The following is a 25,077-nucleotide window of genomic DNA, read 5'->3' as shown; positions in this document are numbered from 1 at the left end:
CTGTGTCCAAGCCAGACACCCCCAATTCTCCCATCTGTTTCTCCCCAGACGATGTCTCCAGACCGTTCTCCATCTTGCTCCTTGCTGGGCATGCACTCACTGAACAACTTCCTGTTGTCAAGTGTGACAGCTGAACTGATCGGAACGGTCCAGATTTGTTCTGCACGGTGCACAGGCACTGTCTCTCCCTCGTTGTGCACATCGTGCATCTGTTAATGCAGCCCACATTTGCACTCGCTTTGTTGGCGGCCTCATCCCACTTTTGACTCATCCTGAACGTGCAGTCTGATGTACTCACCCTATTTTTATGGGCCACAAGTTTCTAGAGGGCAGAGACCATAAGTCCAGACCTCCATGTGGCAGGCAAGCTATCGCCCCAATCTGACCTCTCTCCAGATTTTTAACTTTGTCTCTCTCTACTCCTCTGCAAAAAGCATTGCTCTAGCCCAGTGGCCAGCTCACCGCCTTCCTCATCTGCTGTTCCAGCCTCCACCAGGAGTCGGAATTACCTACTTTTTAAAATAAAATTCAGATGCAATGATTATCTCTCCATGGCTTGCAAACATCTGACCCCTCATGTTGTGAAGGCCGCACAAAGGTCTTCACAACGTGGTCCCCGCTCCCTTTCTAGACCCTTGCCTCATCTTCCTTCTCTTCCTCTCTCCCCAGTCCAACCAGGAATAACTGGCCATCCTCTGGGAACAGAACACGTCACCAGCATGGCACTCGCCATGGTCCCGTTTAATGATACTTAGAAGTATGCGTTCCCTGCTAGATTATAAATGCCTTCAGGGTGAGGTTGCTGTTTTATTCATCTTTGTGTCAGCCTCGCATCAGGCCTGGCACAGAGTAGATTTCAGTGAATGGTGGTTGAATGAAGGGTGCATGGATGGGTGGGTATGTGTGCCCCCGGTTTCCCACCGAGACTCTAAGTCTTTGAGGGCAGGGCTCAGGGCTGCACCCCGGGAGGCTTTCAGTCAACTCAGAGTCATCCGTGGCTCCTGCAGCCCACGCCCTGCCTGTTCTGAGCGCACATCCTGGGGGAGCCCAGGTGAAGACGTACACGCAGGTACATGCGATCTTCAGGTTTGTCTCATGATTCTTCCTTCTCTGTCTCTTCTCCCTCCCTCTTGTTCTCCAATGCCGCTCTCCTGGTGCCCTCCTCCCCAACACCTCCTGTCCCTTCCCTGTCACTGGGCCTCTCTCCAGTCAGTGTCTGCTTCCCTGTGTGTGTGGAAGTGCCCTCGGAGACGGAGGCCGTTCAGGGCAACCCCATGAAGCTGCGCTGCATCTCCTGCATGAAGAGAGAGGAGGTGGAGGCCACCACGGTGGTGGAGTGGTTCTACAGGCCCGAGGGCGGTAAAGATTTCCTTGTATGTCTGGCTGCTGACTCCGGCCTTTCTTTTGCTTGCCTCTGCTGTTATGTGCCTGGCTCCCGAGAGTCTGGGGAACGAGGCTCTGACAAACCCTGGCTCTTTCTTTTCAAAGCGTTGACAGCTCCCCAGCAGATAACTGACGGCCTTAGTGTAGCCCAGCCTCTGTGATGGGAAGGGCACTTGGCCAGCCGCAGGCATTCCTGGTTACCAGCGGGGGAAGGGGGAGAAGAGAGAAATAGCATGTAGAGCCTACCGTATGCTAGCCACCCCACAAGGCACTTTGCAAGTGCTTTCACGGGCTCTTGTGCACCATCATGTTGGATGGATTAAATTAGTAGAAAGATGGAAATAACACTCAGCCTCATTCTATGGGAGAGCATAGGTTAGCTCATTTAAATCTCGCAATCCCAGTGAAAAAAGAATGGCAGGGATGACCCAGGCTGATGTTCAACTGGTATACCCAGTGTAGCCGCATTTGTGAGTGAACTATTTGAATAGGTCTATAATGGGCACTCGCTGTGCTAAGCTTCCCAAGCGGCCTCACCATCATCGGTCCCACTGGGAACCTCCAGACCTCCCCCACGCAACTAAGGGATCATCCTGACGGAACGGGGAGCCTCCGGGACTCCGCTCTGTGATGTGGCTGGTGTCAGCTCGGCCTGGTTCGTGCCAGGGCCGGTACCGTTACATGCTTTGAATATCACCTTGGGGATGACCCTTATTCACACTTTCACGGACTCTGGAACCCACGCGGCCTGGGTTTGATTCTCCACTCTACAGCTTGTTAGTTCTGTGCCGTAAGACAACTGGCTTCACCTCTCTGTGCCTCCGTTTCCTCATCTCTAAAATGGGGATGCAAACCATAGCTACCTCATAGAATTGTTACCTTCAAAGTTGTTAGCTTTCATTTTTAAGGCATTTAGAATAGCCCTGGAATATAGGAAGCATGATACAAGTGTTTGCTAGAGAAAAGGTATACGTACGTGAGGTACACGGAGGCCCAAAGAAGTTAATAAGAGACCTTAGATTCGAACCAGGTTGTCTGACAGCAGATACAAAGCCCTTTTTACTGAGCTATCTCACCTTCTTGAAGGCGAGTTTCTTCTGTACAAAGACTTAATGCAGACGATAGCAGGGTGAAATTGAGTGCTCCAATCAAGTGTTTGTTCCAGAACTGGAACCAGTAAATTTCCCTGAAATCTCGGGCTTCCCTCAGAGTTGACTGTGACTGAGGCCGGTCCCCAGGGGACAGGAATCTGGATGTCTAGGCCCGATGCAAAGGCCCCCATTGGCCTCAGGCCTGGTTGTGTGCCAGCCACCTACTCTGCTTCCGCGTCTGCCCAGAAGGAGTAGAAGCTGACTCAGAAGGAGGAAAAGAAACTTTAAAAATTGTAGTGGACAGACAAAGCGATGCTGTCTGCTAGAATTTCCTGTGAAAATGGAAATGTTCCATATTTGTGCTGTCCAATACAGTAGCCACTAGCCACGTGTGGCCACTGAACCCTTGAAATGTGGCTAGTCCAAATGAGGAAGTGAATTTTATATTTTCACTTCTAGTCATTTAATTTTTTTTTTATTTTGTTAATGTTTATTTATTTTTGAGAGAGAGAGAGACAGACAGACAGAGTGCAAGTGGGGGAGGGGCAGAGAGAGAGGGAGACACAGAATCCAAAGCAGGCTCCAGGCTCTGAGCTGTCAGCACAGAGCCCGACGCGGGGATCAAACTCACAAACCGTGAGATCGTGACCCGAGCTGAGGTCAGATGCCCAACCGAATGAGCCACCCAAGCACCCCATCTAGTCATTTAATTGTTAGTGTAAGTAGTCTCCATACAGCAAGTGGAGACTAGAATGGGCAGCACAGCTGTAGAGAATAAAAAGGTGTGTCAGAAGGTGGAAGTGCTTGAGAAAAGAAATTTCGAGACCACATTTCAGTTATAATTCAGCCCAAAGTGAAAAACCTGAAGTGTGCATATCTTTTGGCAGCTCTCTGCTCAACCATGACCCTTTGGCGTCCAGGGTCCCCTTCCTGTGGCCTGGCCCAGACTGACCACATCCCCTCAGTGGCAACCAGATCAGAGAGTCCAGTCTTGAGGCCAAGGCTTTACGATGTCTTCGTGACTCGTGAAGCTGCCACTCTTGGTCTCTATGCTCTGTTCTCCCACTGGCTGCCCTCGTGACACAGCTTACTCTCTTGCTCTGTCTGTCTCCTTCCAATTCTTTCTTTCAGTTTCCCCCTCCTGGTCTATCTGCTTTACTCACCTTCTTTTGTTCTCTTTCTCCGTACCTCTTTTTTCCTGCCAGCCTTCTTCCTGTCTACTCCTGTCTGCGTCTTCCTTTGCTGTGTCTATACACCCTGATACCTGTTTACCTTCGCTCATCCTCCCCTGCCTCTCTCTCTCTCTTCCTTGCCCTCCCCTGAGCCTCCTCATCACACTCCCAAACTTGGGATCTCCTTGTAACGTTGTCCGCTCCCTCCCCTGTCCATGCACGACTCTGCTCCTTTTCTCTGCCCTGTTCCCATCCCGGCCCCCCTACCCTGTTTTCTCTCCTGGCCCTATTCTCTTCTGCTTCTCTACCTGCAGATCTATGAGTATCGAAATGGCCAGCAGGAGGTGGAGAGCCCCTTCCAGGGGCGCCTGCAGTGGAATGGGAGCAAGGACTTGCAGGATGTGTCCATCACCGTGCTGAACGTCACCCTGAATGACTCTGGCCTCTATACCTGCAACGTGTCCCGGGAGTTCGCCTTTGAGGCACATCGCCCCTTTGTGAAGACTACACGGCTGATCCCCCTCCGAGTCACCGAAGAGGGTGAGGCTGGGGTGCAGGGTCGCGGGGGTGCCCTCCTGTTAGGGGAGGGAGGACAGTGGGTTTCCACACAAATGAGACCTCTGCAGAGTGCAAAGCCCATATATCTGGAGGGGTGACATCTAAAAATGTCACCATTGATTTAACTTCCTTGAGTGGCCAGCTTCCTGCAAACTGCCTGACAGCTTGCCTGTCTGTGCCTTTCCTCCAAGCAGAAAGGCTCAGAGATGACGGGAGAAATACCTGTTCCCTGATCCCCTGACTTCTCATCCTTAGAGAAAGAAGTCAGCCTCCATGAAGCCTAAAACTGTCAACTCAGCTACACCTTCTTCTCTGATCTGTGTTGAATCCCTGACTCAATGGGCACAGGGAAATCTCATGAGCTTATCTAGGAGTCTTCTAACCCTCCTGTGTGGAAGCCATACATACCTCTGAACCAGTGGTGCTCAAATTTCAGCAAGCCTCAAAATCCTCTGCAGGACTTAAAATGCAGACTTCCTGCTTCTGTGGATAGAGTCTGAGAGCTTACATGTCTCACAAATTGCCTGGAGATGCCCATGCTGCGTGGGACCGCACTTTGAGAACCACTGCTCTAAACCAAGTCTTCTGTCTTCCCCAAAATGACCACACAAGCAATCCCTTTCCCATCCCCTGGCATCTATCGGTGCAAAACCTCATTCTCAACTGGAAGAAAAAAACTTCCTAGTCTTTAGCTTACAATCTTCAGATTTCCCACAGCCAATTTCTTATGAGGGTGGGAGGTGGGGGGATCCTTCCATCAACCCAATTCAAATGTTTCTGTTTTAATCCAGTCCAGAATCTTGACGGTAAAGTTAGAATGCGCTCACACACTGCTCTGTTCTGGTTTCAAGGGACTCAGAAAACTGTGGTTTCCAGCCACTTGCAAACACTCCCTCATGTGTCAAAAGACCGATATATGCATCTCCTTTTGTGTCTTCTCATCCAGGCTACGTGACGGCTCCGTTTTTCTTAGCCTGTTCCCAGGCAATCTATTTCCAGCATACTCTTAGCATTATCACTGCCCCAAGAGGCAGGATGGTGAGCAGGTAAAAGGTGTGGGGCATGAAATAAGAAGTCAAATTCATGATAGCATTCTTCCTAGGATTCCCAAGAATCCCGACTTCCAGGCCACAAATTTCCTCATTTTTTTCCTCCTGTTACTGTGATAGAATTCATGAAGCAAACTTGAGAGTGCACGGCAGGGCAAGAGATGTCATGATTTTGTCCTGATGTGGACAACATGACTAAAACGAAAGGTAGGTCAATTTTTTTGAACGTGCAGAAGCACTCTCAGACCACTGGCATTTAGACCTGATAAGCCATTCTCCCTCTCTGAACCCATCACCTCTTGTGTACAGCTCGTGCGTTGGGCTAGAAGCTCTCTAAGGTATTTTTCTGTTTCGAAGTTCCATTATCCCTTCTGTTTACACACCTCTCCTCCCCGGGGAAAAGAGGCTGGCGCCCTCTACTGGTCACTGCCGGAACTGTTGGCTGGTGACGCCGATACTAGGAAGGCGCCGCCGTCTCTCTCAGGCTCTTCCCTCCAGAGTCCCTGGCGCAGCCCATGGAAAGTGTGGCAAAGCTGAACCTGTCCGCCTCCGGGGCACCAGAGCCAGGCTTGGGTAAGAATAGAAGGAAGACGAGTTTGTTATCAGAACCACAAAGCCTGTTGGGATGTTAGGGCTGGAAGGAAGCTTGGCTCTCCTGTCCTGCAGAGGTTCTGAACAAAGAGCAGGCAGGCCTCAGAATTGCCCAGGGGGCTTTCCTCGTGTAGCAGTCTCCCTACCGCTCTTATGAGCATGAGCTCTGTGGCCTGGAGTGAGGTCTCGCGTATGTAAGTAGAAATGACTCCCCAGGTGATTGATTGGAGGGTGCAGCTCTGGTGCCCCTCATTTTGCGGCGGGGAGATCGGTGAGGCGCTTGCCCAGAGATAGGAAGCAAGTTAGCGCCAGACGCGGGTCTACGGACCAGATCTTTTGGCTCCCGGGCTAGCTCTATTTCCAGTACATCTTTCCCTTCGACCATCATCCCTCTTTCTGCTACTCCTTTCTTTTCTTTCTTTTCATATCTTTTCCTTTCTCCGCCCCCCTTCTTTTCCCTCCCCTTTTTTCCTTCCTTCTTTTCTTCCTCTCTTTCTTTCTCTCTTTTCCTCTGTGACCCGTGGCAGCCTCTGAGAATACCCCCCCCCCCCCCCCCCCGCAGCCAAGATCTGCTTTCATAAGGCTCAGAGCGACAGGCGCCACCACAACGCAACAAGCTACATCTCCTCCAGTCCTGTGGTCCCACAGAATCTCCCTAGTTCTTGGCTCAAGCTGAACGTATCCTGTCCTAAGCTCTGACCTCCTGGCTCTAAGACAGAAATCTGAGATCTAGAAGTGACTAAAAATACTGAGCATGGAGAGCTTCCTGTGTTCCTACTTCTGGGCTATTGCATTTAAAAAGAGCGTGCTTTAAGCCAAGAACATCACAAATCAGGTATTACCAAGCCCACAAAAAAGATATTTTATGTGCATGGCGTTCTTCTGTGCCGCACGCTATATTTATGACCTCCAGCTCCAGTCAGGAAACCTGGATGATCGTGGAAGCTTTGGATTGCTTCTCTAAGCTGAAGGTCATGGCTATGGCTATTCTGTGCTTTTAAGGAGTGAGGCCTGATGGATGACTGGGGCCTATGAATAACCAAGGACCATGAATCTAATTTGCTGGAGGAGTTAGCAACAGGAAATGTGGCTACAAACTTCTTTCCCACTAGAAAGGACGATGTGGACCAGGACCTTTGCCTTATATCATCTTTTAATTGTCATTCTGGTTGGCTGTGAAACAAAGGTCAATATTTATTTGCATTTATTCACTCAACAAATACTTATTGAGTACTGCAAATATTCCAGGATTAGACAACAGGCTGATAATGTAGAAATAAGTGAAATATGTTCTTAATAAGCACACCGTCAGTGGAGAAGAGAGAGAAACACATCACAGCACAACCCGAGAGGTATTACAATGGGCGGATGAGAAAAGTGCACAGAGAAGTACATGAATAGCTCTGCACGAGAGGCCGAAGAAGGTTCCACAGAGGAAGGGACTTTGGTGGAGTCTGGAAGAATGGTCGGGACACTGAAAAGCAGGAGGGGATGTTGGGACAGAGGTAGCTGAGGGGGTGTGCAATACAATTGAGGAAGAGGAAAGGGGATGAATAAACGTCTACAGATCCCCAAAGAGCCCACCGTGTAAATGAGAAGTGAAGTTTTGCTGGTCCACTGAATGGAAATGAGGAGAAAAGGGCTGGATTGTGAATCTTGCTTGCCACGTTCGTGGTTTGGTCTTTATCCTGAGGGCGGGATGGAACGCGGAAAGGTTTAAAGCGTGAAAATAGCAGGGTCAGATTTGTGTTTCAGAAAGCCTGGGTAATATGTGGAATGCTCCAATACTCATTTCTGTTTGGGTTTGGGATGGCCTGGAAGGAAGATGAACCGGGAAGGACCCTGTTTCCAGTTCAGACTTGTAGAGGCTACGCCCAGATCACTGGGTGGGCTGACCGCACTGGCCCCTTACATGTTTCCCATGCTGACTTGCTCTGCCACTCTATGCTCAGTGGTTGAACCAGACCTGTCCCTCACAGGTGTGTAGACTTTCACATCTCACCGGATATTCCTGAATACACTAGGTAAGGGTGTGAACTGTCACCCCTACCTTACAAGTTAAGAAAGAGAGTTTCCAATAAGGGAAGTGACTGTCCACACAAAATTGGGACCCGGTTCTTCCATCTCACCCCATTCCAGGATTCCTTCCACGGCTCCCTTTTTCCCTCCACTCCTCATTCTTTCTCACCCCCATCCCCGCCCCCACTCCCACTCCTGAAAAAAGTCAGCGAGGAAGCTGACAGACAGGAGAGTCAGAGTCACTGAATCTCTTTGACGCCTTCTCAAGTTCCTTAGAGCCAGGGCTAATTTAAGCCGTACTTAAAAAAAAAAAAAAAGGTCTCATATATCTCCGACCCAATGACAGTTCTGGGTTTGTCGCACATGCACGTTCTGAGCCTCACTGTCCCCCTTGCAGCTGGAGAGGACTTCACCTCTGTGGTCTCAGAGATCATGATGTACATCCTCCTGGTCTTCCTCACCTTGTGGCTGCTCGTTGAAATGATCTATTGCTACAGGAAGGTCTCAAAGGCCGAAGAGGCAGCTCAAGAAAACGCGTAAGTTCCAAGATGCCAAAGTGATGGTAGCTAGCACCTTCAGAGTGTTCGCCCTCGCGGACGAGGTGCTAAGCAATTGACACACTCCTCCACTTGCCTCACAACCACCTTTGAGGTAGGCAGCATTCATGTACCCATTTTATGGATAAGAAAACCGAACCTGGGAGAGTGTGCCCGGGACCATGATAAGAGGCAAAGCAAGGTCTGGATTCATGCCTGCTAACTCTTACCCTGTACTCTTAACCACTGATGGAAAGCCCATAGCTACCATCACAATCCCATGACATTAGCATTATTATGACCATTTTATGAAGCAGGCTTACAGAGGGTTGTGTGGCTTGCTGAGGCCATGCGGATGATGAAAGGAGAGGCTGGGATTTACCTCTCTGTTCCGAAAGTCCGTGCCCTCTCTGTCGCACTCAGCTGTTTGTTGTACACTGTGGAGCTCATCAGGCCATCTGGGCCCTGCCTTTTATCAGCTAAGGAGCTCCGAGCCACATGTTCTTGCCCCTGGAGCCTGGCAGCAATTGGATACGCGGAGTAGAGGCTCTCATCCTCCAATGTCCAGACTGCACCTTGGCCATTTTCACCAAGGCCCTAGTCACTCGGGAGTGAGCACATCTGAGAAAAAGATGGGGTCTGAGGGCTCAGGGGGCCCCTCTGGCCTGTTATTTGGGGAGAAGAAAAAACAGAACCCTCATAGATTTACAAGGCTGGCAACATGGCTGAGGGGACAACCTAAAAGCTGTAGACTATTATCACCTAAAAATGTTTGATATTTTGCATGATATCTATGATCCCAAGCAAGTAAAAATTACAACTGATACAAGGATAGAAAGTATTGATATACAAGGGAGGTTGTCATTTCTGGAAGAACCTAGGGTGCTTGGGTTTTAGTGCTCTGACAGGAAGTGCCCACACTTGGACAGGAAGTGTCTACAATTAGGCCTGCACAGAAAACAGAGTCATATACCCATTTTATGGATGAGAAAACTGAACCTGGGAGAGTGTGCCCGGGACCATGTGGCCCGAGGCCCCCAGCCGAGCCCGGATCCTCAAAGAGCTACAACACATGCAAAGGACAGATCAGAAAATCAGTCCACCCGTCTGGGGCAAAGCCAAGGAAACATACCCATCTTGGCCTGACTCCCAACTAGAAACCTAAAAGATTCTTGAGAATTAGTAACCGCAAGCCCACTCTCACAATGTTTGGGATTTAAATTTTATACTACTTACATGATCCAGAAAGCTTCAAGCTGAGAAAGTCAATTAAAAGATTAATCCTCAGACAGCGATCACCACGTAGAAGCAAATGAAAAACCATTCTGAAGGGACCTACCCCACAGCTGAGGCTTAACAGGATTCCCTACATAAAGCATTGCTGAATCTGATTTCACAATCTGATCCAAAGCTAAAAGACACAGCAGCAAACAATCCAGCACAAGCAAGAGAAGTAACAAATGGCAAGATTACATCCCAGGAACTTCAGACACAAAAAGGACCTGGTAGAAGTTAGAAAATAAGTTTATTTAAAAGAGTGAAAGCAAGGGGCACCTGGGTGGTTCAGTTGGTTAAGTGTCTGACTTTGGCTGAGGTCATGATCTCACAGTCCATGAGCTCGAGCCCCACACTGGGCTCTGCGTTGACAGCTCAGAGCCTAGAGCCTGCTTTGGATTCTGTGTCTCCCTCTCTCTCCACTCTCCCCCACTCACGCTCTGCACTCTCTCTCTTTCTCTCTCAAAAATAAATAAACATTAAAGAAAAATGTTTTTTAAAAGAGTGAAAGCAATTAAAAGAGGAACCAAAAGCCTAAGAATAGAATAAGTTGCGAAGAAAAAAGAACAGGCAGATTTTAAATAGGAATCTTAAAATCTGGAAATGAAAAATAAAGTCAATAAATTTTAAAACTTGATGGATTGGTTCACCAGAACAGTAGATAACAGACACGCTGGAAACAAATGTAAGGAAGTTATAGAGAATGAAGCACAGAGATATAAAAGGCTGGAATATCAGACTGAAACATGAAGAAAGAAAGTGAGAATATCTCTTAGAATAGAACAGAGAAGGGGTAGAGGAGCCAAGATGGCGGAACAGCATGGAAGTTTTTTGTGTGCCTCGCGTCCCCGAGATACAGCCAGACCAACACTAACCCATCCTGCACACCTAGAAAACTGATCTGAGGATTAACACAACAGTTTGCACAACCTGAACCACAGAATTCAGCAGGTACCCGGCGCGGAGAGGTGAACTGGGGGAGACAGAAGCCACGGAGGGGCAGGGGGCCGCTTTTGCATGCGGAGGGAGGACGGAGGCGAGGCAGGGAGGCGGGGGGGAGAATACGGGAAAAGCATCCCCCCCGCCCAAAAGCAGCTGGAGAGAAAACGGAAGAGTGGAAACAGCCGCAGAGACTGAACTAAAAAGGGAGAAAGGAGAAAGGAGAGGGTTTAAATTCCGTTAAGACTGTAAACAGGGGAGCGCAGAGGCTGAAACTCCGCAGCTCCATACCTGGCGGTGCTCTGGTGAGAAGGGTGAATCCCCAGGAGCAGAGTGGAGTCCGGGGTTCTTCAGGCCACACGGGGAGAGGCAGTTCACCTGCTGGGAGGACACCTGGTAGAGGCTATGTGGGTCCCCCAAAGGCAAGGCCCCAGGGGAGCCGGGAGAACAACCACGTTCACTGGCGCTGGAACAACGTCGTTGGGGGTGAAGCCTGGTGCCAGGTGTGTGTTGTGATTTTCCACAGTCCCTGAAACACTGCTGCTACACTATCTCGCGAAGTTTTTCTGGGGCGGGCTGGTCCCCGGCCGCAGTCTCTGGGCGTCGGCAGCAGCACGGTCCCGCAAATGTTCCTGGGCGCGGCCGGCACCTGGCCATTGCTCAGTGAGACCCTCTGCAGAACGGGCCAAAGCCGCAGTCCCTCAGAAGTAAGGAGTCGGGAAACACAGCCACATCTGAGACAAAACTCAGGAGGGAGGTGCTGCCTGGGGCTTGGTCACGAACCGTGTAAAAGCGGGAAGTAGATGGAGTCCAAAGACAAAGGACGGGTGCGCGATTGCTGATCAGGGAGAACAGAATTCAGATACTAGAGACCGGGCGTCTGGGTGACGCCATGGCATCGCTCCCGCGCATGTGCATACGCACCTACAAGCGCCACAGCGATCTGCCCCAGTAAGCTAAGCAGCGCCATCTAGTGGAGAACAGAGCCATTACACTAAGCCCCGCCCACTGGGCCAACCTCGAGCTTCAGGAACACAAATCTCTCTGCCTGCTTAGTTTATGGACTATAAAGGGCTTCATACTTTGACTTCTAAGGGAAAACGAAGTAATTTCAGTCGTATTTTTGTTCGACTGACTGTTCACCAGTCCATCTATTCAGTTTTCTTTTTTTTTCTTTTTCGTTTCTTTTCTTTTTCTTGAATACAGAAAGAGAAAAAAATTCATCTTTATTTTCAATTTTTATTAAAAATATGTTTCAGTTTTTTTCTACTATATTTTTTACTTTTTTTTTGGTGTGAAAAAGATGATTTTATTAAAGCATGGGGACAGGACCCATGGGCAGGAAGAGCTGCCTATATTTTTTACTTTTGTGTAAATTTTTTCAAATTCTATTTTACTTCCATCATTTCATTTTAGTCTACTTCAGTGTATTCATTTTTTCAAATTTTCAAATGATTTCCTTTTTTTTTTCTTTCCCCTTTTTTCTCTAATCTGTCAAGCCCCTTTCAACACCCAGACCAAAACACACCTAGGATCTAGATCTAGCATCATTTACTCAATTTTGTGTGTGTGTTTGTTTTTAATTTTTTAATTTTTTTAATTTTAATTTTTTTACCTCATTAATTCCTTTTCTCCCTTCAAAATGATGAAATGAAGGAATTCACCCCAAAAGAAAGAGCAGGAAGAAACAACAGCCAGGGAATTAACCAACACAGATACAAGCAAGATGTCTGAACCAGAATTTAGAATCAGGATAATAAGAATACTAGCGGGAGTCGAAAATAGATTAGAATCCCTTTATGCTGAGATAAAAGAAGTAAAAGCTAGTCAGGATGAAATAAAAAATGTTATAACTGAGCTGCAGTTGTGAATGGAGGCCACGGCAGCAAGAATGGATGAGGCAGAACAGAGAATCAGCAATATAGAGGACAAACTTATGGAGAATAATGAAGCAGAAAAAAAGAGGGAGATTAAGGCAAAAGAGCACGATTTATGAATTAGAGAAATCAGTGACTCATTAAAAAGGAACATCATCAAAATTATAGAGGTCCCAGAAGAGGAAGAGAGAGAAATAGGGGTAGAAGGATTATGTGAGCAAATCATAGAGAAAAACTTTCCTAACCTGAGGAAAGACACAAACATTAAAACTCAGGAAGCACAGAGGACTCCCATTAGATTCAACAAAAACCAACCATCAACAAGGCATATCATAGTCAAATTCACAAAATATTCAGGCAAGGAGAGAATCATGAAAGCAGCAAGGGAAAAAAAGTCCTTAACCTACAAGGGAAGACAGATCAGGTTTGCAGCAGACCTACCCACAGAAACTTGGCAGGCCAGAAAGGAGTAGCAGGATATATTCCATGTGCTGAATCAGAAAAATGTGCAGCCAAGAATTCTTTATCCAGCAAGGCCGTCATTCAAAATAGAAGGAGAGGTAAAATGTTTCCCAGACAAACAAAAATTAAAGGAGTTTGTGATCACTAAACCAGACCTGCAAGAAATTTAAAAAAATTTTTAACATTTATTCATTTTTGAAAGGCAGAGAGAGACAGAGTGTGAATGGGGGAGGGGCAGAGAGAGAGGGAGACACAGAATTCTAAGCAGGCTCCAGGCTCCAAGCTGTCAGCCTGGAGCCCGATGTGGGGGCTTCAGCTCATGGACTACAAGATCATGACCTGAGTCGAAGTCAGCCGCCTAACTGGCTGAGCCACCCAGGTGCCACCCAGGTGCCCCATCTACAAGAAATTTTAAGGGGAACTCTCTGAGGGAAGAAAAGATGAAAAAATAATAATAATAAAGACCAAAAGCAACAAAGACTAGAAAGGACCAGCGAACACCACTAGAAACTCCAACTCTACAAGCAACATAATGGCAATAAATTCATATCTTTCAGTACTCACTCTAAATATCAATGAGTCCATGCTCCAATCAAAAGACCTAGGTAACAGAATGGATAATAAAACAAGATCTATCTATAGGCTGTTTGTAAGAGACCTACTTCAGACCTAATGACACCTTCAGATTGAAAGTAAGGGGATGGAGAACCATCTGTCATGCTAACGGTCAACAAAAGAAAGTCAGAGTAGCCATACTTACATCGGGCATCTAGACTTTAAAATAAGGACTGTATCAAGAGATGAAGAAGGGCATTATATCATTATGATAATTAATTATAATTTATATTATTGTTAATTATCATAATTAAGAATTACGATAATTATATAATAATTAAAGGGTCTATCCACCAAGAAGACCTAACAGTTGTTAACATTTATGCGCCAAATGTGGAAACACCCAAATATATAAATCAATTAATCACAAACATAAAGAAACTCATTGATAGTAATACCATAATAGTAGGGGACTTCAATACCCCACTCACAGCAGTAGACAGATCCTCTAATCAAAAAATCAACAAAGAAACAATGGCTTTGAATGACACACTGGACCAGATGGATTTAACAGATATATTCAGAACATTTCATCCTAAAGCGGCAGAATATACATTCTTCTCCAGTGCACATGGAGCGTTCTCCAGAACAGACCACATACTGGGTCTCAACAGCCCTCAACAAGTACAGAAAGACTGAGATCATACCATGCATATTTTCAGACCACAATGCTATGAAACTCGAAATCAACCACAAGAAAAAATTTGGAAAGGTAAGAAACACATGGAGACTAAAGAACATCCTACTAAAGAATGAATGGGCTAACCAAGAAGTTAAAGAGGAAATTAAAAAGTTCACGAAACCAATGAAAATGATAACACCACAACCCAAAACCTCTGGGACGCAGCAAAGGCAGTCATAAGAGGAAAGTATATAGCAATCCAGGCCTTCCTAAAGAAGGAAGAAAGATCTCAGATATACAACCTAAACTTACACCTTAAAGAGCTGGAAAAAGAACAGCAAATAAAACCCCAAAACAGCAGAAGACAGGAAATAATAAAGATCAGAGCAGAAATTAATGCTATCGAAACCAAAAAAACAGTAGAACAGATCAATGAAACCAGAAGCTGGTTCTTTGAAAGAATTAACAAAATTGATAAACCATTAGCCAATTTGATCAAAAAGAAAAAGGAAAGGGCCCAAATAAATAAAATCAAGAATGAAAGAGGAGATTGGGGCGCCTGGGTGTCTCAGTTGGTTGAGCATCCGACTTTGGCTCAGGTCATGATCTTGCGGTCCATCCATGAGTTCAAGCCCTGTGTTGGGCTCTGTGCTGACAGCTCGGAGCCTGGACTCTGCTTCACATTCTGTGTCTCCCTCACTCTCTGCCCCTCCCCCACTCATGCTCTGTCTCTCTCTCTCAAAAATGAATAAACATTAAAAGAAAAAAAAAAGAGTCAAAGAGGAGAGATTGCAACCAACACAGCAGAAATAAAAATAATAAGAGAATATTATGAGCAATTATATGCCAATAAAATGGGCAATATGGAAGAAATGGACAAACTCCTAGAAACATATACACTACCAAAACTGAAACAGGAAGAAATAGAAAATTTGAACAGACCCATAACCAGTAAGGAAATTGAATTAGTAATCAAAAATCTCCCAAAAAAGAAGAGTCCAGGGCCAGATGACTTTCCAGGGGAATTCTACCAAACATTTAAGGAAGAGTTAACACCCATTCTCTTGAAGCTGTTCCAAAAAATAGAAATGGAAGGAAAACTTCCAAACTCTTTCTATGAAGCCAGCATTACCTTGATTCCAAAACCAGAGACCCCGCTAAAAGGGTGAACTATAGACCAATTTCCCTGATGAACATGGATGCAAAAATCCTCAACAAGATATTCGCCAACCAGATCCACCAATACATTAAAAAAATTATTCACCACATCCAAGTGGGTTTTATACCCGGGATGCAGGGCTGGTTCAATATCCACAAAACAATCAATGTGATTCATCACATCAATAAAAGAAAGGACAAGAACCATATGATCCTCTCAATAGATGCAGAGAAAGCATGTGACAAAATACAGCATCCTTTCTTGATAAAAACCCTCAAGAAAGTAGGGATAGAAGGAGCATACCTCAAGATCATAAAAACCATATAAGAAAGACTCAACGCTAATGTCATCCTCAATGGGGAAAAACTGAGAGCTTTCCCCTTAAAGTCAGGAACAAGACAGGGATGTCCACTCTTGTCCCTGTTATTCAACATAATATTGGAAGTCTTAGCCTCTGCAATAAGACAACACAAAGAAATAAAAGGCATCCAAACCAGCCAGGAGGAGGTCAAACTTTCGGTCTTCACAGATGACATGATACTCTATATGGAAAACCCAAAAGATTCTACCAAAAACCTTCTAGAACTGATCGATGAATTGAGCAAAGTTGCAAGATATAAAATCAATGCACCGAAATCAGTTGCATTCCTATACACCAACAATGAAGCAACAGAAAGAGAAATGAAGGAATTGATCCCATTTATACTTGCACCCAAAACCATAAAATACCTAGGAATAAATCTAACCAAAGAGGTGAAAAATCTATACACTGAAAACTATAGAAAGCTTATGAAAGAAATTGAAGAAGACATACAAAAAAATGGAAAAAGATTCCATGCTCCTGGATAGGAAGAACAAATATTGTTAAAATGTCAATACTACCCAAAGCAATCTACATATTCAATGCGATCCCTATCAAAATAACACCAGCATTCTTCACAGAGCTAGAACAAATAACCCTAAGATTTGTTTGGAATCAGAAAAAAACCCGAATAGCCAAAGCAATCTTGAAAAAGAAAACCAAAGCAGGAGGCATCACAATCCCGGACTTCAAGCTATACTACAAAGCTGTAATCATCAAGACAGTATGGTACTGGCACAAAAACAGACACGCAGACCAATGGAACAGAACAGAGAACCCAGAAATGGACCCACAAACGTATGGCCAACTAATCTTTGACAAAGCAGTAAAGAATATCCCATGGGAAAAAGACAGTCTCCTTAGTAAGTGGTGCTGGGAAAACTGGACAGCGCGACATGTAGAAAAATGAACCTGGCCCACTTTCTTACCCCATGCACAAAAATAAACGCGAAATGGATGAAAGACCTAAATGTAAGACAGGAAGCCATCAAAATCCGAGGAGAAAGCAGGCAAAAACCTCTTTGATCTTGGCCGCAGCAACTTCTTATTCAACATGTCTCCGGAGGCAAGGGAAACAAAAGCAAAAATGAACTACTGGAACCTCATCAAAATAAAAAGCTTCTGAACAGCGAAGGAAACAATCAGCAAAACTAAAAGGCAACTGACAGAATGGGAGAAGATGTTTGCAAATGACATATCAGATAAAGGGTTAGTATCCAAAATCTATAAAGAACGTACCAACTCAACACCCAAAACAATAATCCAGTGAAGAAATGGGCAAAAGTCACGAATAGACACTTCTCCAAAAAAGACATCCAGATGGCGAACCGACACAGGAAAAACTGCTCATCACTCATCACCAGGGAAATACAAATCAAAACCACAATGAGATACCACCTCACACCTGTCCGAATGGCTAACATTAACAACTCAGGCAACAACAGATGTTGGTGAGGATGTGGAGAAAGAGGATCTCTTTTGCATTGTTGGTGGCAATGCAAGCTGGTGCGGCCACTCTGGAAAACAGTATGGAGGTTCCTCAAAAAACTAAAATTAGAACTACCCTACGACCCAGCAATTGCACTACTAGGTATTTATCCAAGGGATACAGGTGTGCTGTTTCGAAGGGACACATGCACCCCAATGTTTATAACAGCACTATCCACAATAGCCAAAGTGTGGAAGGAGCCCAAATGTGTATAAATGGATGAATGGATAAAGAAGATGTGGTATATATATACAATGGAGTATTACTCGGCAATCAAAAAGAATGAAATCTTGCCATTTGCAATTACGTGGATGGAACTGGAGGGTATTATGCTAAGCAAAATTAGTCAGAGAAAGACAAATATCATATGACTTCACTCATATGAGGACTTTAAGACACAGAACAGATGAACACAAGGGAAGGGAAGCAAAAATAATATTAAAACAGAGAGGGGGACAAAACATAAGAGACTCAAATATGGAGAACAAACAGAGGGCTATTGGAGGGGGGATGGGCTAAATGGGTAACACCTAACAGAGGGTGTGTGGGGGGGATGGGCTAAATGGGTAAGGGGCATTAAGGAATCTACTCCTGAAATCACTGTTGCACTATATGCTAACTAATTTGGATGTAAATTTAAAAAAAAAATAAAATTAACGATTAAAAAAAAAAGAATAGAATAGAGAAAATGGAGGAGAAACAATATTCGGAGATACAATGGCTAAACAGAGCATGACTTCTCAGATTCAGGAAGCACGCATGTCCTGAGCAGGATAAATATTAAATGTAAACACCAATCAGGGTTGCTTGGGTGGCTCAGTTGGTTGAGTTTCCAACTTCAGCTCAGGTCATGATCTCATGGTTTGTGAGTTCGAGCCCTGCATTGGGCTCTGTGCTGACAGCTCAGAGCCTGGAACATGCTTTGGATAATGTGTCTCCCCCTCTCTCTGCCCCTCGCCTGCTCACGCTCTGTCTCTCTCTCTCTCAAAAATAAACATTAAAAAAAAAATCAAACACCAATCATCTTTAAAGTGATAAATGGCAGCCACTGAGATAACCTCCAGCAAATACCATCTGTGTTATAATATTAGACACGTCTCTCTGCTTCTATTAATATTATATTGCAGTTTGTAGGTAGTGTACTAAGTAAATACAAAGGGGAAAAAAAAGAGTAAATATTGTAAGGGAAGAAACTAAAGAATCATGATTCACACCCAGTATAATTATCTACTGTTGGTTTGAAACCTCCTATGGAGCTTCCCGGGTGTCACCTGAAACCTGCCCCCATACACGGAAGGCAGGGAGAGACTGAAGGAAGACGCAGGCCACCCCGGATTGGGAGCTGGCAGGTTGAGTGAGCCAGGGTGCGAACGGAAGGCTTTTCTAGGGCAGCCACAAGATAAGCCTGCCAGAATCTTAAAGGTTTATGTAGAGAGGCCTTAGCTGGGTTCGGACATGTATATTGTCCAGATAGTCTTAACACCACATCCGTGTCCTAAGATGTGGCCTTGGGGCAGCTTCTGGGAGTGGGGCAGGCAACTGGAAGGGACACCCCAAGGAAAGTGGAAGGGGGAGTCCCTGATTGCTGGGGTCCAGCTTACAGGTCACCTGGCAGCCACATCCTTTCCATGACCCCCTCTACCACCTACATAGAAAATACAATGGAATCTACAGACAAACCATTAGAGTGAGTGAGAATGTTCCACAAGACTGTTGATACAAATCACAACATAAAAGTATAAAAACCACCTATGGTTCCAGCCACAAAAATTTAGAAAAACATTTAAATATTGAAAACATTGGAAAACATTTCTGTTACAGTAGCAACAAACAGTCTCCAGTGCCTGGGAATACATTTGATAAAAATGTGCAAGACCTTTGAGGAGAAAAGCACAAAACTTTACTGAAAGACTGAAGACCTAACTAAATGGAGAATAAAAGCTCGCTGTTGTAAACATGGCAATTGTCTCCTAAATTAGTCTGCAAATTCAATGACATTTCAATCAAAATACCCATTAGGTTGTTCAAGGAACTCAATTAGCTGATCTTAAAAGTCACATGGAAGAGCAAAGAGCCAAAACTAGTCTAAACCAAGCGATGGCCAGATAGTGAATATTTTAGGCTTTGCAGGCTACACAGGGTCTCTGTTGTATATTGTTCTTTGGTTTTTCTTCTTTGTTTGTAACCCTTACAACTGTTCTTAGTTCACGAGCCATAGTTTGCCTATTTCAAAAAAAGAACAATACTTAAGGAAGGTGGCTGGTAGGACTTTTCCTATCAGATATGAAGATTTCTTATAGAGAAATTAAAGAATTTGTTGATACTGTCTTAAGCATACAGCACAAAGAGAATAAAATAGAGAGCCCCCAAATAGATAAATGTGTACATACAATTTTATATAATATATGACAGAAGTGGCACCACAATCACTTAGGGAAGAATGAACTCTCCAATATATGGTAGAAGGACAATTCCTTATCCATATGGAAAAGAAAGTAAGAGTCCCCATCTCTCACAGTAAACAAAAATAAGTTGTAAGTGGATGTAGAGATGAGATAAAACATAAAACTTGAAAATTCTATTAAGGGAATATAAGATAGTATCTTTATTACACACAGAGAGGAAAAATGGATAATTTTCATGACACTATATCTAAAAATCTTTTGTTCATTACAAGAATCCATAAACAAAGTTTAGAGAGAAACCACAGACTGGGAGAAGATATTTTCAAGACACAAAACCATCAAAGAAAAATCCATGAGAGAGACATCTCGGAAGGAAAGCTGCCAAAGCAAATGAACAGTCTAATTACAGAAGCAGTAGTCCAAATAGCCTATAATCTTATGAAAAATGTACATCAGCAGTGATCAGGGAAATAAGTATTAAAGCAACTATAAAGTATAATTTCACATCCATCAGTTTGGCCAACATTGTAATCTAACAATAAGAAGTCCTGAGATCCATGTGGATAAATGGGAAGATTCACACACTGCTAGTGGAGGGAAAGAATAAAAATGCCTATCATTCTAGTTCCCTATGAAAGGACCATTCTAGTTTTCTCTTGGGACACACAGGAAGAAGGAAAAGCAGAGCTATTCTATAGATGTCCTTGTTCCTGTGCCCTTGTTCTTTCCCTTTTCTTGTGTTCCCACCCCTGGGTACTAAAGTATTGATTCTCTCCCCCCATCTGCCCTCCTCCAGGTCTGACTACCTTGCCATCCCATCAGAGAACAAAGAGAACTCTGCGGTACCAGTGGAGGAATAGAAGGGTGTGACTGAGGTGATGTACAGGGAAGGGCAGGCGAAGGTGGATAAGGATGGCAGCTTGTACAAATGACTTGGTCACCCACACCCAAGTGACTTTAAATTTGACCCCGTAGATTTCTACCCTACCCAGAGTTCCCACCCTCGGGGTACTTCTTAAAGTCGATATCCAGGTCACAAAGCTCTGTATGACGTCAAGCCCTTCAGAAAGTGAATTGCTTTGGCCTGAGCAATGTGAACTTCTTACCCACAGCGACAAAAAGTAGTTCCCCCACTCCCTCCTTTGTAAGGATTGTGGATTTGGTCAGTGTCTTTGGCTGGCCTGGACTGGGCCAGGCTGGAAATTCTCAGTGAGTTGTTTTATTGTTGGTAGGTGGGCTGAACACTGAGGGACTGGATATTCCAGGTTCAGCGATGTTAACAGCATCAGGAGGGTGCCCCAGGGGCCAGATCACTTCCCTTCATGCATCCATCCTTCTATTCATTCATCATGCATCCGCTCACCTCTGAACTTTCACCTCTGACTTCTAACTCCATCAGACCTCTACACACCATAAGACTTGGCCAGTACTGAGGAGTAAACATTTCTACACGGACTCAACCTCACCCTGTTCCAGCTTTCAAGCAAGGAGCTCCCATGCCAACTGGACTTCCCTGTGCTCCAAATGACTTTGTACACATGCTGAAGATGGCACACCCCTCTGTCCCTAACTGGTTGGAACTGGCTCATTCTTCTTTGTTGCAAGTGAATGGATGTCTTAATGGAAGGAAGTAAGAATGATTAATTTGGTTAAAGCAGGAACATCATGAAGTGGGATTCCTTGAAATCAGTCCCTCCACCCCCAACCCCCGCCAAGTTCCTGGCCCACTTGACTAGAGCATCAGAGCAAAGCATGCCTTTCTAGGATCTTCAGTGATAGAAAGTTTAAGCATGGACCAAGATGTTCTCTGGAACTTGGTACTCTGGGGCTAGATCTCAATAGGTCTCTAAGGACTAGGTTGGCCTCAGCCCTTCAAGAAGCCAAAGACAGAAGTGGCCCTCAAAAGTCATACAACATGTTCATCACCCTATTAGGGTAAGGTATGTGTGCCTTCCAAGTGGAGCACACCATCTGAGATGGCTGGGAAGCATTATATTCTTGTGGGCATTGAAACTGAAATTTCTAAATTCTTTTCCTCCAAATTCCTGTAGGTCAGTATTATCCCTCCTTTTACAGGAGGCAACTGAGACTCAGGGCTCAACTAAGAGATTTCAGAGGATAAACTGGAACATAGTAAGCCTTAGGTGCTTCCCACTTGACACTTTCAGAGATGGGATAATTTTGGTTTTAAAAAGACCTTGAAACTGAGTTTGGCTACAGCCATGCCTCTTTCACAAGCACAGGGGTGGACTGTCTGGCTGAGGTTAACTCTGATAGACCCACACACCTGGAAACTAGCCAAAAGGCAGAGAGGAGGACATGGGGTAGACATGAAGAGTTTCCTTAGTGAAAAGATTTGTGACTCTGAAAAATCCTCCAGAGACTGCATCTGGGAATATTTAAACTAAGAAACGTGCTTTTTAGTCTGAGAAGGATGATGAGAGAATGAGTGAAGTGATAGGGGCAGGATGGGCTAGGTGAATCCATGATGTCTAGTTGTTGAGGGTTTCTTTCCTTTCTAGATTTTGGGAGAGCACAGGGACACTGGAAAACTTTCAGTCAATATCTCGTTTCGTTTTGAGTGACTGGTCCAAATGTGATGTCCTTCAGCACCTAGTGACCGAGGGGAAGGCTGCTTCATGGGTTCTGAGAACATGCAAGTGGCTGGGACTCAATGACAGGTGTCCCTCAGATCTGGGGGAATTCATGGGGAAAGATCACACTCCTCTGTCTTTGGGGCTCACCCGACGAACTCATTTTTTTTCCAACTCTTCCATTCTTGGGGAAGTACTTGACACAAGTCCTTGTTCACACGTTCAAGAGTCCAATTTTACTGAAGAAAATACTTGCAGTAAACTTACGGCCTTTCTCATCGGTAACTTTGCACATGATTCCTCCGAAATCGGGGACAGAATATAGATCATTTTTCGTACTTTATAGAGAATAGGCGTGGATTACTGTGCGGTTCTCCTGATCCCGTGGCTGGTGGATGGCTGAGCTTTCAGTAGGAGCGAGCTACTTCCTATCACCCCACCTTCCTCTTGCTTCCAGTAGACAATGCATCTAAGCATCAAACTCAAAATCAAGTCATATGCATGATGGCTGCCTTTTTGTTTTCTTTTTAAAAAGCCCACCCATTTCCTGAGTGGTTTTTAATGAACTGAATGGCACCTACAATCTCCCCCCACCCCCCGCCCTTATTTGCGTTTTACAGGTAATCTTTTTTTTTTCTTAACTTCTCAACCCTTCTCATTCTCAATTCTGTCATTAGAGCAATATGGTTTACAAAGTGCTTTCGTTTCTGTTACTTTAGCTCTCCACAGCTAGCCCTGTGGGGTGGGTATTACTGATACCCACATCACAAGTGAGCAAGCACACTGAGGCTGCTGGAGGCTAAGAAGCTTTACCACATGCTAAGGCCATACAGCCGGTAAGTGGAGAGCTCGGTTCCTTTTTCCACTTTGATCACAGCTGCATCGTTTCCTCTCATTGATGAGCTTTTGCCTCATCTTTGCCTCTCCTGCTTGTCCTGAGATGTCTTCTCTCACCCCTAGTGCCACCCGACGGCTCCTCTGCCGCTTTGCTTCTTAGCCAGTGCTCCTAATGTGCTTTGAGAGTCTATCTTGTTTTGGTTTTCTCTTTCTAGTTGGTTTCCACGTCACTCTTTCTCCCTTAGCGTAATTCAACTCCTTCTTGGGAGACTTGATCAGGACTACAGAACTAAGGGTAGTGTGACCCCCAACCTGCTTCAAATCCTCCCTGCTCCCCATATTCCTAGAGGACCCAGACCAAATGTGCATTGCTCTGGAAACTTCATCTGGCATGCTGTTCCTATAAAGGGCTTAGAAATGTTCTCAAGGGCTATTATCACTTTAGGAACCCCATCTGTTATCTTGGTGCTGGATATTTTCCATGACCAATCCTCAATAACACAATTCACTAAAGACCAGGCCAGGCTTGGGTCTTATTCTCCTTTTCCTAGTGCTTAACAGCCAAGAACTTGACCCTGCTCAAATCAGTTGGCACTGTATACACCCTGTCCTACTGACCTTTACTGCTAGCTCAGTCTTATATCACAGCCCTGACTCCTGTGTGGACGTACTGTGACAGACACTGCCTGTACCTACTCCCACCTTTATTTTGTTTGTTTAAAAGCATTTTCCCTTATTTTCTCCATCCCCCAACATCCACACACCCAGATTTCTCTTTGAGTTTCTGGTTTCTCCTTCGATGCCCGACTAGATGTTAGTAGGAAAGGAATTTTTCAAAGCAGGAACATGCTGGATACATGTGTATAGCAACGAATGGTTAAGACAAGAGACAGTAGCTCCCTCCTCTTCCTAGGAAACTACTAGGTCAAAAAGGAAAGTACACCCAACTCAGAATCTGTGAACCTGACATCAATCAGAGGGGAAAGGCTGTGTAACTGGCATCTTTGTAGGAAGAAACAAAAGCTAGACACATTTCAGAATAGATCTTGGTTCTCCTTTCCCAAATTAACAAAGAAATAGAAAAGTACAGTAAAATGAAGCCTTCCTCACCCCTCCTTTTGTAAATGAAAGATCCCTAAGCCAGTGAATTCACCTAGTCACTGTGAGTGTATCTGAGTAGTACTGTGTTCATCCTCCAATCATCCATCCATTCTGCATTTCAGCACCCACTCTGCCTGGAGCACCAATCTAGAGCCTCAGTGTGCCCCGTGGCCTTAAGTCTGAAAAATACCATCATCCAAACTTGTCCTAATCTCTGAAACTCCACCATAGCAGAGAACTCATGTTGAGTTATCTTACTTGAGTTTAGTAGGACCCAGTAGATAAGTACGTGCAGCAAGTCTGAGTCGTAGTAATCAAACTCAATCCCGATCACAGGCCAGATAAGCCTCAACGCTGGTAATACGTCTCCCTGACAGACCCCGAGTCACCATCAGGCAAGAGCTGCATCTGATGTCAGCGTGTGTGATGGGGAGGGAGGCCACGGAAGCACCGTGCTTGTAGGTTTGGGAAACACCATCAGATACCATTAGTAAACTCTTGAGGTCTTTCAACTGATGGATCTCCTTGCCACATTGTCACCTTCATAGTGCTTTTTCTTCATTTTCCACAGCCAATCTTTTTCTGAACTCTAGCAATGTTGTTCCTGATCACCCAAGCTCTCGACAACCTAATGGCAGTATGTAGTGTTTTTCAGGAAATACCCTGTTCGTGTCAATAAAGTGTCTCTACACACAGCTTGCTCTGGTTTTGCTCTACAATGTGCGTCTGCCACGAATACTATGGCCTCGACCCCCCCTCTCCAGCCTGCATCAATTCCTGAACTCACCATCAGTGGACATTTTCCCAGGCGATGAAAAATGCATTTAACAGTCTGAATTAAACACCATAAATGTGTGATCTAGCTGCTCTTTCCCTCTTCTCCTGCCCCCCCCCCCCCCAAATAAAAGAGTCAATAGTCCTCTCCTGCCTGACACCAAGAAA

At 45.1% G+C, this 25,077-nt stretch overlaps 1 protein-coding gene across 3 annotated transcripts in view; it reads left to right on the top strand.

The window, feature by feature from the left end:
* SCN3B (sodium voltage-gated channel beta subunit 3) overlaps positions 1–24,830 on the top strand; it is a 31,429-nt gene extending 6,599 nt beyond the window's left edge. For 2 of the 3 annotated variants that reach the window (XM_006936745.4, XM_019811463.2), the window contains 4 exons: positions 1,210–1,373; positions 3,961–4,186; positions 8,261–8,399; positions 20,400–24,830. In XM_006936745.4, coding sequence (XP_006936807.1) covers positions 1,210–1,373; positions 3,961–4,186; positions 8,261–8,399; positions 20,400–20,463 — 593 coding nt within the window. In that variant the 3' untranslated portion in view covers positions 20,464–24,830. Of the gene's footprint in view, positions 1–1,209; positions 1,374–3,960; positions 4,187–8,260; positions 8,404–20,399 lie in introns of those variants that run through there. The other variant, XM_019811464.2, reaches the window with a different exon arrangement.
* The last annotated feature ends 247 nt before the right edge of the window (positions 24,831–25,077 follow it).

Source organism: Felis catus, chromosome D1, assembly GCF_018350175.1.
Source record: "Felis catus isolate Fca126 chromosome D1, F.catus_Fca126_mat1.0, whole genome shotgun sequence".
In the NCBI taxonomy this organism is placed as follows: domain Eukaryota; kingdom Metazoa; phylum Chordata; class Mammalia; order Carnivora; family Felidae; genus Felis; species Felis catus.
The sequence above is the reverse complement of the archived record's forward strand: the minus strand, read 5'-3'. Positions and strand labels throughout refer to the sequence as shown.